Source organism: Colletotrichum lupini, chromosome 3 (genome assembly GCF_023278565.1).
Source record: "Colletotrichum lupini chromosome 3, complete sequence".
Taxonomy (NCBI): Eukaryota; Fungi; Ascomycota; class Sordariomycetes; order Glomerellales; family Glomerellaceae; genus Colletotrichum; species Colletotrichum lupini.
Genome location: NC_064676.1, coordinates 819,543 through 831,990, shown reverse-complemented (window position 1 = coordinate 831,990; position 12,448 = coordinate 819,543). Strand labels below are relative to the sequence as shown.

The window sequence follows — 12,448 nt, the reverse complement described above, 5'->3', positions numbered from 1 at the left end:
CCGCGTCTTAACTGATGCCACGATGTGACAGGAAGAGTAGGTACTCGAAGTTTGTCCTGTCATTTCACTGATGGTTTGCAAGAAAGGCAGTCAACGACACAGATACAGCGTAGCGTCTCTTGTCAAGAGCGGTCTCACCTCTCTCGCGCCGTGCCAGTCTCTCTGGTACACCACCGAATTGTCCATGTTCTTCCATTTCCATGACGAGAGGTTCGAACTTTTGGCAGCTCTGTGTCGTGGTTGTGTTTTAGCGTGAGCTTTACTACAGAGACACCACCAACTTCGGGCCATTGAGACGTGCACCCCCAGGCAGTGCCTTGGACTCCATCAAGCCCGATTTGATTGGAGGAAGTGGTCAAACAGGACTGGCCAGGAAGGTCAGGTTCGAAGGAGGGCGGCAGCCAGCCATCCAGCAACAAGCCATAATAACAACAGACCAGGAGCCAACCAGCCCAGGAGCAGGAAGGAGCGTGGGAGCAGAGGCAGGAGGGCGAGACACCGGCCAGCGCTCCTGCAGTGCTGCAGTGTGTGAGTGCCAGGAGTGAGGTGCAGGCAGGTGCAGGGCAGGTGCGATGCTGCAGGTGTGGCCCACCCCCTGCCTCCTGTCTTCCGTACCGCCCTCCTGAGTCCTGGCCAGTGGCTCCTCTTCCTTCCTGCCTTCGGGCTGCTGCTTCCTGCGCTGCCTCGACTGTCTCGACTGTCTCGAGCATGGTCTCTCCTTCCTTCCTGCCCTTTTTTGCCGCCTACGTCTCCTGCAGTCCTGCTCTCTCCCGCGCCTGCCTGCCTCTTTATTGTAAAGCCATAGATAACTCCCTGTCACAACTGGCAAGTGGCCCTTGCACCTGCACCTGCACCCAAGGCACGGATACACCTGCAACATGTTGCTGTCCCAGTCATGTTTTTGGCTGCCCTCAGGCATTTCAACCCGACTGACTGCCGTCCCTCCATGAATGAGAGGGTTAATGAAAGGCAGAGACAGATGTGCAGCATCGGGAATCCAATGCTAGAGCTAGGCCAATTATGTTGCTGCCTCAGACAGCAGAGTTCACTCACCCAACACCACCACCACCTTGACCCAAGTTCAACACACAGATTGGTACTCACAAAGTGGTGAGCGCAAGTGAAATAAATCCATGCATCAAAATGGAAAGTGAGTGCCCGTCCGGCGTGAGGTGTACAATGGCGGTTGGCGGTCCAGTGATCCACCCACCCAGCAGCACTTTCCCTGGACCATCACCAAACAACGGCTAATGACTGGTCGATGCCCAGTTCCTTCCCCCTCCAGCGTGGCCCCCCCGGTTGCTTCGCAGCAGGAGCGGTGTCGTGTCGTGGACTCATGGAAGGTGAGAGTGGAGCCGGGGGCAAGAGTGCCCCCTTCCCTCTTTCAACTTTGACGTCCAATCTGAAGATTGAAACCCACACTCGTCCTCAATCATCCGGTGCCGCCCTTTTCTGTCCTAAAACGGGGGTCGGGAGATACGTATCGATCCCTCGCTTGTCCCGATGACGAAGTACCTCCGTACCTTCTTTTAGCGTCGTGGTCCCGTCGGAGCCAGTCACCCTGTCGTCTCCACGTTCGATCCAATCCAAGGCCCGCCCATGTTTTTTTTCTTCCTTTTCTCATTTGATCATCCATCATGTTTTTTATTTTAATTTTCGTCGTAACGCATTTTTTCCATACTGCTCGAGTTTGTGATTCCAGTCTACTATGTAATTCCGTGTCTGGCTCTCACCACCGAAGTGAGCGGGGGGTGGCCATGGGCAGTTGCCAACCATACTCTTGTAGCACCACTCTTGCCGTCCCCTTCTCATCCCCGTTGCCAATGTGTCCCAAATTGCTCTTTTGTCTACTTGTACCAGTCGACACGGCGAGGAGTACATAGAGCCACCCAGACACGGCACTGCCCATCCCACGATCAGCGAGACCTACGGAGTACGGAGTACATGCCTACCTATATGCACTATCCGAACACTGCTGCTCACAACCGGTCATTCCTGTGTTAAGGTGCCCGTGTCAGAGTACCTACAAATGCCCTGTTCTACTCTGTACTCTTGCCCCAAGTACCTACCCTGTGCTGCCAGCTGAACACTTGTAATCCCCTTCTCGTCTCGTCTCGTCTTGTCTCTCTGAGGTGTACATTCAAACTGTACAAGCTGCCCGTGGGACCTCTGGTGTGGAAAGAATACATAATACCTCACTACGTAATGTCAGCGAAAGATACTTCATATTGCTGAACCGTCAATCGACACGATGTGCTATTCCTCAATTCCCCTAGTGTCCAGAAAAGGTGGGTGGTGCTTGCTGCAGTGTGTGAGTTTTTTTTTGATTCCCTCCAGGTCCGCTCCTGTTTCTTCTGGCCTGGTTCCTCCAGGGCGGTAGGAAAGTATTGAGGTACTTTGCTGGAGGTACCTTTACACTGACAGCCCAGGTGCACCGCACAGAGTATGGAACCGATGGGTGCCCACTTTGCTGCCGGGCTGTCCACTCCGTCACTGTCACCCCGTTTTCTTGGTCCTCCTACCTAGTCCCTCAAAGTACCCATCACCGGCTTTTTGCCGCATAGGTACTGGCTTCATCCCAAGGAACAAGGTACCACGGCCAGGTACCGGGCTCGTCTGGGCTACCTGAGTCCTGGGTCCTCAGGTACCTATCCGCACTCCGTACACCACCCGACTACTGGGCTGCTACCGCCCCTTCCACCACCCCTTCCACCCTTCTCTCACTCAACTTCGCCCTCTCTCGCCTCCATTCACACGCACGCCGCCATCATTCCTCTCTCCACTTTACATCCTCACCCCCGTCCCCATTTCTCTCTCTCTCCCCATCTCCATCCCATCCATCCCAACCCGTCCCATCCATTCGCACTCCTCGAGATTCTTCTTGTCCGACTTTATTCCTCCTTCTCTCCCCTCCCCGAAACCTTCTTCTCTTTTCAAACCTCCGAATCCGCCGTATCACGACGAAATCCCCTGTCCTCGACTCTGCACGATATTTCCATGCAAAGTCGTCGACAACCCAGGATTCAGGTTCTCATCTCTCATCTCCTCTACTGCACGATATTGTCGAATTCGATTGTCGCCTCTCTACAACAACCGCCCGCCTGCCCCCCATACAGGCCCGACTACGTTTTAGGTGCACGACACTGAGCAAGAACGTCACAAATCGAGTCGACTTGATCGCGTCTGCTGCTCGACACTTGGAACACCTCCAAGTTACACCGTCCTTTTCGAATTCGCACACCTGTTTACGGTCACCTTCCTCAAGGTAAGCTACAATCCCAACAGTGCGAACCTCCAATCTATCCAGAGTCATCCTGGAGAGCCTGGTACACAAGCTTCATCCAATTACTTGACGCCCGAAATACGATCGAATTCCACACGCGGTATCGATAGAAGGCATGCTTCGGTATGGTCTGGACACGTTCTGCCACCCATGTGCTACGATCGAACCGGCCTCAGTCAATGACCAGCCCTTGGTTTTAAGCACTGCAGTCCCAAACGGCCACATTCAAGCAGCAGCAAATGTTTCCTCCATGCTGGTGCGCTGGAGCTACACAATGGCCACTGCATTGGTTGACCACAGGGGACCCCCTTCTCTGCCGCTGTCGCCTACGTCGCCTCCCAGCATTTCCTCACTCCAATACCGGCCCGCCACTACTTGACGCATCGTTCGACGAAGCTTGTGTATCAGACTCAAGGCACAGACAGTCAAAGTTTTTTGATTTCCTGGATATTCTCGCTGACCATTCACCAAACAGGACAGAGCTGCGGCTTTCCATTTCATTTGCACAACTTTCTTCGTCCCTTCTATTGTGGCCCTTAGAACTCCTCTGACGCCCTCGACGACCTTTCTCCGTTCAAGCATCCTTTTCCCGAGTCAGCCATCACTGCATCTCTTCCTCCGCCCAAGATACATATCTTTCGCTGGGTCTTTCAGCCGTCCTCGATTAGCGACACGACTGCTGCACCTTTTTCATCGATCCGATCTCTAGACGTCTTGTTGCTCCTCCCCTCGTCGCGATTTCAACCCTTGATGGCTATTCGCAGCTACTAAGGGCTCGTGTCACCAACCCTCTCACCCAACCGACACACCAACTTCCATCGGCCTTGGACAACCATCGCTAGCTCGACGCGGCATTTCTCCCACTGCTAAGTGTCTCCTCCGAGTACATCGAGCAGTATCCTCAACCCGACAAAGATCTACATTCGATCTTCGTCGGACTCCACTCAATACCGCCATCATGCCCGGAGGTGTCTGTGCCGTTCTCGACTACGAGGTCGACCAAATGGCCGAGTTCGTTGCCGAGATGGCCACCCGCGTTGTTATGCCGCTGTCGACCACGGCCGTCACGCCCCCGTTCCGCAAGTTCGTCTCGCAGATCCTGTCATCGACGAGATTGCCCAAGAGCACCATTCTCCTCGGCATGAACTACCTGGCGAAGCGGGTCAACACCCTCAAGCAGAACAACCCCTCGTACACTGTACCCGAGGGACAGGTTTGGCGCATGCTGACCGTTTCCCTCCTGCTTGGAAGCAAGTTTTTGGACGACAACACCTTCCAGAACCGTTCTTGGTCTGAGGTGAGCGGCATCCCCGTCGCTGAGCTCAACGCTCTGGAACACGAGTGGCTCGAGCAATCCGGCTGGCGTCTCTACGTCAACCTGGATTACAGCGCAGACTACAAGGCTTGGCTCACCAGCTGGGATGAATGGAAGATCCTAAAGGACCAGGCTGCGGCAAGAGTCACCCGCGAGAGACTCGTCCCCGCCATCGACACCAACATCAACAACAGATACGGTGGACGATCCTCCTATCATACGTTTGTTCAGCAGCAGGCGGCTGAATACGAGCGCTACGAGGCTATCAAGCGCAACGAGTTGGCTCATCAGCAAGCCTACGGCGGCAACTGGAGTTGGCAGAATGCCCCGCTCACTCCTCCCGATTCTGGCTATGGCACGCCCGAGTACATTAATTCAGCCACCTCTACCAACGCTCGCTACAACGATTGGTTCTCCCAGGCCGCTACCACTGGCCAGTGGAACACCCGCTATCAGCAGCCCTCGCACAACTACTATGGTCACCGCCACAACCAACAGAACTTCTCTGGACACTATGGTTACCAGCAAACCATGTGGGAGCACGGTGTTGCGGAGTGTAGCTGTGCGAACTGCGTTGGTCCTACCAAGGCATCATCATACTTTGCCCACCTTAGCTTTGGCCAGCCTGTAATGGGCTAAAGTTGTGGCGATGCCTGGCAGATTCACTCAATCGCCTTACGAAACTGGAAGAGATTTTTGCTATCGGAAAAGTTTGGGAGGTCTAGCGTCACCGGAGACGCGGACTTTGTTTTTTTTCTGGCATGAACGATACATTTGCATTCTTCAGATACCCTCTCACGACGAGAACCGAAAGAAGCGGTTATTTGACCGAATGGTCTACACGTCGGCATTCGACTTCACGACACGGGCACGTTTGCCCTCACTCGATACCATCGCTGCCACACGCGATTGACTTGGCTACTAGATTGTCTCGCAGCCACAATGCGTTTGGAGGTGGATGGCTACGACGCGCGGCTGCGACCCCTAATGACATATTTCTTTAATTCTTTCTCCCCTGGTATACGGATAAATTCATCACTGGCGTCCCATGGTCGCCATTCGCGATCCCCACGGAGTTTTCATTTCAATAGATCCTTTGGCTGTATTTTTGTTTGGTGTGATGGTGGTGGTAGTCTCTTGGCATTCCCCTCACTGCTCAATCTTCGTACATCGACTCATGGTTCCGATCGGTCATTACCCGCGACAGCAACTCTACGAGTTCCGATTCCCGAGTCTCCCCGACGATTACCTACCACCAGCGACATACATTTCCTTTGTGGCACGCCAAAGAGACAAACTTGTTTTCCTGTACTTCAACCTGTTCGGCAACAACTCGGTTCCCTATCCCAGCTTGCATTCCGTCTGCGAAAGGCGGTAATTCCAGCTCTCAATTCGACAAGACCTCGCGGTCATTGGCGCCTGCCTTGTCGGCGCTGCCCCCTCCAAAAAGAAAGGACGAAGTGCATCAAGTAAAGGGTACATAGGATCACATTTCACTTTACTGGCTGGCTTTGCGCGGGCATACGATTTTCTACTTGCGAGAACGAAAAAAAAGGGGAGACTTAACATGGGGAGGTGTTTTGCATTCATGTTCACTGATCAAAAATGGGAGGCAAAGCCTTCAGGACGTGGGTACGGAGTCTCTTTTACTTTTTACTTTGTTTGGCATTTCTTGTTCATTCGGCACACTGGCCCGTCTCATTGCCCGGAAGGCACAATGTCAGAGGGCCACTGCTGTTTCTACGCCTTTTTACTGTTCATGACATTGTTAGACGTTTTTTATTATTATTTTCTCTTCATGCCAACTTGTACCGGCATCCACTAGAGTGTTTGGGATCGGGGTTGGATACATTCAGTTTATGGGAAGGCAGGTTATCTGCTCTTCGACATGTGGATGGTGATGGGAGTGGTGGTTTTACGGATATGAACCCAACGAACCAGGCAGCCGTCGGGACTGGTGCTAGATTTGTATGTCGCCCAGTGGCCGCTGGTTAAGTAGGCACGTCGTCATGGGTATCGGGTACGCTATGATGTGGTTTACATCATTAGTAGGATTGAAAAAAGTTTTCGCCGAAAGGACGAGATTGGAAAGGAAAACAACGGATGGAGCACACAACGGCATACCCACGGGCGACGACAATGACATGGCCTACTTAGTGAAGACACTACAGTCCTAGACAACTAAACAAAATAACAAAACATGATGAAGCAAACACATTCGTCTCAGACGTTTCGATTGTGACATGAAAGATTACTTGACGGCGGCGTGAATCTGAAGTGCTATGAGAAGGTTAGGTCTTGGGAGTAGGAATTGGGTGATGACTTGGAGTGGTGATTGATGACCCAAGTGGCCCAGCCTACTTTTGATTGGATTGCTGCCCCACTCCAACGAGTACAGTGATTTTCTGCTCCCTGATTCGCTCATTTGCCAACTTTCCTCCAACTTCTCAACTTCGACCTCGGCCTCGTCCTCTCACTCACTTGAGGCACTCACTCGCCCACAGACGTCTTCTTCAAGGACATCTCTCCCCTATCAGAGAGAGAATTTGTGATAACCCAAACTTTGAGGACCATTCTTTTACTGGAACCTTTGCGTCATTTTGCCTGACGCCAGGCTCCCAATCTGAGTATCTTACGAACACCTACCTCACTGAGCATAAGACGGCCTACACGAGTGCTCGGGTGTACCCTAGCCTTTACCCCAGACAAACCGACCAACAACAGCAAGATCCAAAAAGTTCAGGAAGACAAGTAGCTCTCAAAGGAGTTCAAGACGAGGGAGAGAACAAGAAAGACGCCGCTTTACATCGATTCAAGGAGCATATCAACCTGGGCCGTTATTCCTCCGTTCTCCATTCTGTTGCAGACGCGGAAGCCTTTCTCTGCTACTCTGCCCTACAAGAAGGTTTCGAATTACGAACCTGGTGAAGAATCAACTTTTGAGGGAGAAGAGAAAGAGAGGAAGAGGGGGGAAAAAACTCACGAGACACGATGTCGAGATTCGTATCGGCGGGGGCCATCAACGCCGAGACAGGCGAGGCCGTACCCCAAGACACAACCGCCACGCCCGCGACAAACGCCGGCGCGAGCACCGCCGGCTCGGCGCCCAAACCCGCCGCCGAATCCAAAAAGAGCGCCGAATGGGACCTCGTGCAGAAAGAACTCGACGCGGAACGCAGGCGCAGGGAGGAGGCGCGCGTCAAGTCCGTCGAGGGCGGGGAGAAGAGTCTCTACGACGTCCTGCAGGCGAATAAAGCCGCGAAGCAGGCTGCGTTTGAGGAGGCGAATAAGATCCGGAACCAGTTCCGCGCGCTGGATGATGATGAGATTGATTTTTTGGACGAGGTGAGGGAGGCTAGAAAGGCTGAGGAGGAGAGGGTTAGGAGGGAGACGGAGGAGGGGCTTGTTGCTTTTCGGAGGGCGCAGGGGGGTGGTACGGGGGCGAAGAGGGCTGGTGATGGGGAGGAGGAGGGTGAGGAGGGGGATGGGATGGGTGGCGAGGGGGAGGGTGGTGATGAGTGGGCTGTTGGGCCTAGGAAGAGGAGGAGGAAGGAGAGGGAGAGGGCGTTTGGGGTGAAGAGGGAGAAGGGGGGCGAGGACAAGGTGGACGAGAAGAAGGCGGACGAGAAGGGTGATGGTCAGGTGAAGAGTGTTGGTAAGGGGGGTCCGCCCGTGCCTATGCCTGCGGCTACGACTACGACCACAGCTGCGCCTGCACCGGTGAAGGGGAAGCCGAGTCTTGTTGCGTACGGATCTGATTCGGACGATGAGTGAGGGGACATGGGCCGATGGATCCTGGGACATGTTGTTTCTATGCCAGAGCACTTGACGGGGTGCTATCATCATGGAGGTGCTGCTTCATCTGTAGATATTGATACCTGCTTCATGCTTGACGTGTTCTCCAGCTCGAGCAAGTACACAACTTATCCGCAAGAACCCACAGTCTCACGATGCAATGTGGACAGAAAGGTTATCGGGGAAAAGAACATGACGGAAGAAAGAGGAGTGTACAGTAATATTCGTAACAAGCGGAGGGCTTCATGGCATTATTTTGGCCAGTGAACCCATAGTCTATGATAACCTCCCGCGCTCCAGTCCATGCAGCGAAACGGAAGAAGATACATGAAAAAGCAAAAGATGAAGAACATCAAGCTAGAATTACAATATGCTGTGAACCCTCCTTTACCCAATCGCTTTCTGTATAGCTGTGTGGGGTGGTGGTCAAGATAGTTATACATCGTCTCCTTTCTCTTCTCCTTCGTTATGTAGAACCAAACGAAATGAGGCAGAGAGGGAGTCCTTTACTCGTCGTCAATGTTTCCGACATTGGGCCCCTTACGCTCCTCCCCCTTGACGACACTCCACCCCCACGTGCCCAGCGACCGCAGCGTGCCCTTGATCCAGCCCTCAATCTGCGTCTCGGGGATGACAATCGCCTTTGCACGCTCCTCATCCTCAGCCCGGATCTCAAACCGCCGCATACGCTGCGCGATGCGGGGATCAATGACCATGGGCGAAGCCCAGATGCGCTCCTTGGTCTTCTCCTCCTCGTCGGCCGTCGCTTCGTCAACGGGCTTCCAGACGGACTTGACCCAGTCGCGTTCCTCGTGCACCAGAGCGCGCTGTTGTTCGTACGGCGTGGGGGCGGAGGAGTCATCTGTGGCGGTCTCGGGTTCGGCGTCGCGGTATTCGCGGGCGTGGGCGAAGCAGGCGGCTGCGACTTGGCGGCCTACGTCGTCTGCGAGCTGGCGGCGGTTGAAGAAGCGACCCATACGGGTGAAGGTACCGGCGAAGCCGAGGAGGTGGGGGAATTGCACCGGTTCCGAGGGGGAGAATTCGGTGGGGAGAGTGGAAGGGAGGTGGGAGGCTGAGTAGTCTGCTGTGGTGTTGTAGGGAACGGGTTGGCGAGGGCGGTCTGATTTCTTTTCTTCTTCCTTGGGCTTTTCTTCCTCCTTCTTTTCTGCTTCCACGGCACCGCCCTCTGTTTCTGTTGCTGTAGAATCTGAGGTCGCTTCTGATGCTGCGGGCTGCTCAGGGGTAGAAATTACCTCGGGCTTGGGAGGCGGGTCGAGGGGACCGAGCCAGCCCTCGTGTAGGCCGCGAACGTACTCCTTCCACGCGTGACGCCCGATAACGATGTCTCCTCCGGGACCCTCGAACTCGGGTGTGTTGTTCTTGGCGCGGATGGCGTCGCGAATATTCTCCTCGGTGGGGAGCAGCTCGACCTCGGGCCTCTCCTCCCTGCTCCTTCGCCTCCGAATCTTCTCCGCCACGGCGGCGCGGACGTCACCTTGCTGCCGGCCCTGGACAAACTCCCAGTCCAGACCCGAGGCGGCGAGGATGGGCTTGACGTACTCGATGAAGTGGTCCTGCGCGACGCGCAAGCCGTCGCCGGGCGGGGAGGCGAGGATGACGGTGAGTTTGCGCGGCAGCTGAGAGGGATCGGTAACAGGTTCGCTGGCGAGCGGGGAGACGGCGGCGGCCCAGCGGGCTGTGGCACGCTTCTTTTCGCGCTTGTCGTAGATGATGGCGGAGGAGATGGCGCCTGTGAGGGAGAGGAAGATGAGCCAGTTGCGTGAGGGTAGGCGTTTGGGAGGGCCGCGGAGGCCCATCATTTGCCAGACTGGATTCGGTTTCGCGGCTTTGTAGCCTTCTGCTGCGGAGGTGGCTGTTGTTGTGGTTGTTGTCGCAGCGGTAGGAGTGGGTGCTTTCGGGGCCGCCTGGGAGATGCCATTGTCAGTTTTGAGGTTCGTGATGGTAATGGGGACCGCTGGATGCTTACCTCGGGCGGCGTGGGGTTCGAGTCCGCCATTATGGGTGTATATTAGGTGGGGGTGAAAGTATTTAGAAATTTTCGTTTAAGGCGATCTGGTGTCGCACTGAGAATGCGACTATGAAAACGGTGGCTCGCAATGCCTCAAAATGTCCTGTCCTACCTCAGGCCAGGAGAACTGAGGTGAGGTTTGTGGAAATTTTAGTCGCGATAAGAGCTTCGCCGAATTATCGGACCTATCTGTCCCTGAACGGCATAGTGCGGAGTGAAGACTGACCGCCTGCCATAAATGGAATAGTGCCCCGAGGGACGTACCGAGCGGGCTGTCACGGCATCTTCCTCTCCAGAGCCTCCTCTTTTACCATCAAAGTCAGGTACACCACTAAGTTCAAGATGAACTTCATATTCGCCTGATTTGGTGTAGGGAATTCCTTCCCATATTGCCCGCTTAGATCCTGATCCCGGTAATTGACTGCCCATGTGATGGGTGCTACACCGAGACCCACGTTGGACCAGTTGTCTAGCGATCCCCGAAGAACAGTGGCAGATCCTGATGCATGATCGACTTATTGCACAATGACAGCCCAAAACTCGCGATGGCAGGCAGCTGCATGGCGGATGGGGCGTCGTCGGGCCGTGGTTATTGGGCGACGATGGCAGCGAGCATGGAGCTCAATCATGGATCACTAGGTAAACCTGATACAGGCACAGGGCATCACTTGAGCCCGGCGGCCGTCCTCCGACCAAGAGCTTCGTCATCCCAACCGAGAGCATAACGTGTGGCGGTGCCTTAGGCTTGTTGATTCCTCCTGTGCTGCTCACGAGACTACGCCATACGAGGTTGAACGTGGTGGTTTGGGTGACAAGCGCGAGACATTGAAACCATGCGTTGTGTGCTGTGAAGGGGAACACGGCGTAATCGATAGACAGAGATGGTGCCAAGCTCGCCAGGATGCTGGTGACATGCACCAGACCGCGGCATCGAGGATAGAAGAGCAGGAATGCCATGCCATGCATACGAAGACGAAGAGTGTAACGCTGCCATGTGCCACGGATGAGCTTGTGAGCTTGTTCCTGTGGCGGGTGTGACAATCGTATACGATTTGGAGCGGATGAGAGCGGGGCGGCAGGCGTTCAATATGCTATTTATTGCTAGAGTCGTGTCTCACGGCGGCTGTACACGGCCGACGATGCCTCGTGCCGATGCCGAGCGTGAGCCAGGCTGTTGGGCTGGGTGGGTATGGTAGAAGACGACGACGACGCCGCCGCCGCCGGACCGCTCGATCAGGAATGAGTTGGCAGTTGGCACACTTCAGTGGGGGGTCGAATACAGTAGAATTTCTTCTTTGTCTTTGGCCATAAGAGAACCCCTGTTGGAGCCTAGGGACCAAGTGACGTGCGGATGCGGGCGAGACGAGATGGCGACGGGAGAGATGAACTAGGTGGAAGGGATAGCCATGCTTGTGGGTTAGGCGGGCAGGATGCGTAAGTGATGCGACCGCTTGAGCTTTCCGAAGGGCTAAACGGTATGGCCATTTAGAGACGTAGAGAAATAATCCGAACTTTCAGGTTAGGCTGTCTGCGTCCGGTTGATACCCAAGTAACCTTGCGGCAAGGCACTTGACGTGCTCCGGTTGGAGAAGGGAATTGGCGAGATGCCGGAACGATGTTGCACGGGGAGAAGTGAAAAGCCAATCGCGGAGACGGAGACTGAAGATGGCGGTGGCACTTTAGTACCTAAGATTCGATGGGTAGTATCAAGTGAATGCTGGATCTCAGTGAAGGTCTCATGTGGTATGTCTGTTTCCCGGTGAAGAGGGGCGGTCATTTGAAGACTGAGGTTAAAAGGTGAGAGACGATTCGGAAACAGAGGCTTGAGAGGCGGTAGTCGTAACAGAGTTTCCGCTGGGTAGTCGAGGTCCCCGGGGGAAAGTCAATGACTGAGTCGAGTGAGTCGGATTAGAGCTTCAGCTCCGGGGGCTAGCTGTAGCATCCAGGGCCCGATACGTTGGCGGGCCGAGTTCCATGATCCATGGCATACGATGATGTCGAATTGGACGTTGAGTCTGGAGCATCA

General features: G+C 54.6%; 7 protein-coding genes across 7 annotated transcripts; 5 read left to right on the top strand and 2 right to left on the bottom strand.

Annotated features, from left to right (window-relative positions):
• Nucleotides 1-355: 355 nt before the first annotated feature.
• On the bottom strand, nt 356-880 carry CLUP02_04972 (uncharacterized protein; the record flags this gene model as incomplete). The annotated part of the gene is made up of 1 exon (XM_049283981.1): nt 356-880. The coding sequence occupies one exon, from the start codon at nt 878-880 to the stop codon at nt 356-358; it is 525 nt and encodes a 174-aa protein (XP_049141124.1).
• A 3,361-nt stretch (nt 881-4,241) lies between these two features.
• Nucleotides 4,242-5,237, top strand: CLUP02_04971 (meiotically up-regulated 80 protein; the record flags this gene model as incomplete). The annotated part of the gene is made up of 1 exon (XM_049283980.1): nt 4,242-5,237. One exon carries the CDS (start codon nt 4,242-4,244, stop codon nt 5,235-5,237), a length of 996 nt encoding a protein of 331 aa, XP_049141123.1.
• Nucleotides 5,238-5,540: 303 nt separating this feature from the next.
• On the top strand, nt 5,541-5,976 carry CLUP02_04970 (uncharacterized protein; the record flags this gene model as incomplete). Its single annotated transcript, XM_049283979.1, has 2 exons — nt 5,541-5,649; nt 5,732-5,976. The coding sequence occupies 2 exons, from the start codon at nt 5,541-5,543 to the stop codon at nt 5,974-5,976; spliced, it is 354 nt and encodes a 117-aa protein (XP_049141122.1).
• A 227-nt stretch (nt 5,977-6,203) lies between these two features.
• CLUP02_04969 (uncharacterized protein) lies at nt 6,204-6,593 on the top strand (the record flags this gene model as incomplete). Its single annotated transcript, XM_049283978.1, has 1 exon — nt 6,204-6,593. One exon carries the CDS (start codon nt 6,204-6,206, stop codon nt 6,591-6,593), a length of 390 nt encoding a protein of 129 aa, XP_049141121.1.
• Nucleotides 6,594-6,607: 14 nt separating this feature from the next.
• CLUP02_04968 (uncharacterized protein) lies at nt 6,608-7,526 on the top strand (the record flags this gene model as incomplete). Its single annotated transcript, XM_049283977.1, has 4 exons — nt 6,608-6,768; nt 6,849-6,888; nt 6,947-7,065; nt 7,103-7,526. The coding sequence occupies 4 exons, from the start codon at nt 6,608-6,610 to the stop codon at nt 7,524-7,526; spliced, it is 744 nt and encodes a 247-aa protein (XP_049141120.1).
• Nucleotides 7,527-7,589: 63 nt separating this feature from the next.
• On the top strand, nt 7,590-8,372 carry CLUP02_04967 (uncharacterized protein; the record flags this gene model as incomplete). The annotated part of the gene is made up of 1 exon (XM_049283976.1): nt 7,590-8,372. The coding sequence occupies one exon, from the start codon at nt 7,590-7,592 to the stop codon at nt 8,370-8,372; it is 783 nt and encodes a 260-aa protein (XP_049141119.1).
• A 527-nt stretch (nt 8,373-8,899) lies between these two features.
• Nucleotides 8,900-10,410, bottom strand: CLUP02_04966 (uncharacterized protein; the record flags this gene model as incomplete). The annotated part of the gene is made up of 2 exons (XM_049283975.1): nt 8,900-10,318; nt 10,381-10,410. 2 exons carry the CDS (start codon nt 10,408-10,410, stop codon nt 8,900-8,902), a joined length of 1,449 nt encoding a protein of 482 aa, XP_049141118.1.
• Nucleotides 10,411-12,448: the final 2,038 nt, after the last annotated feature.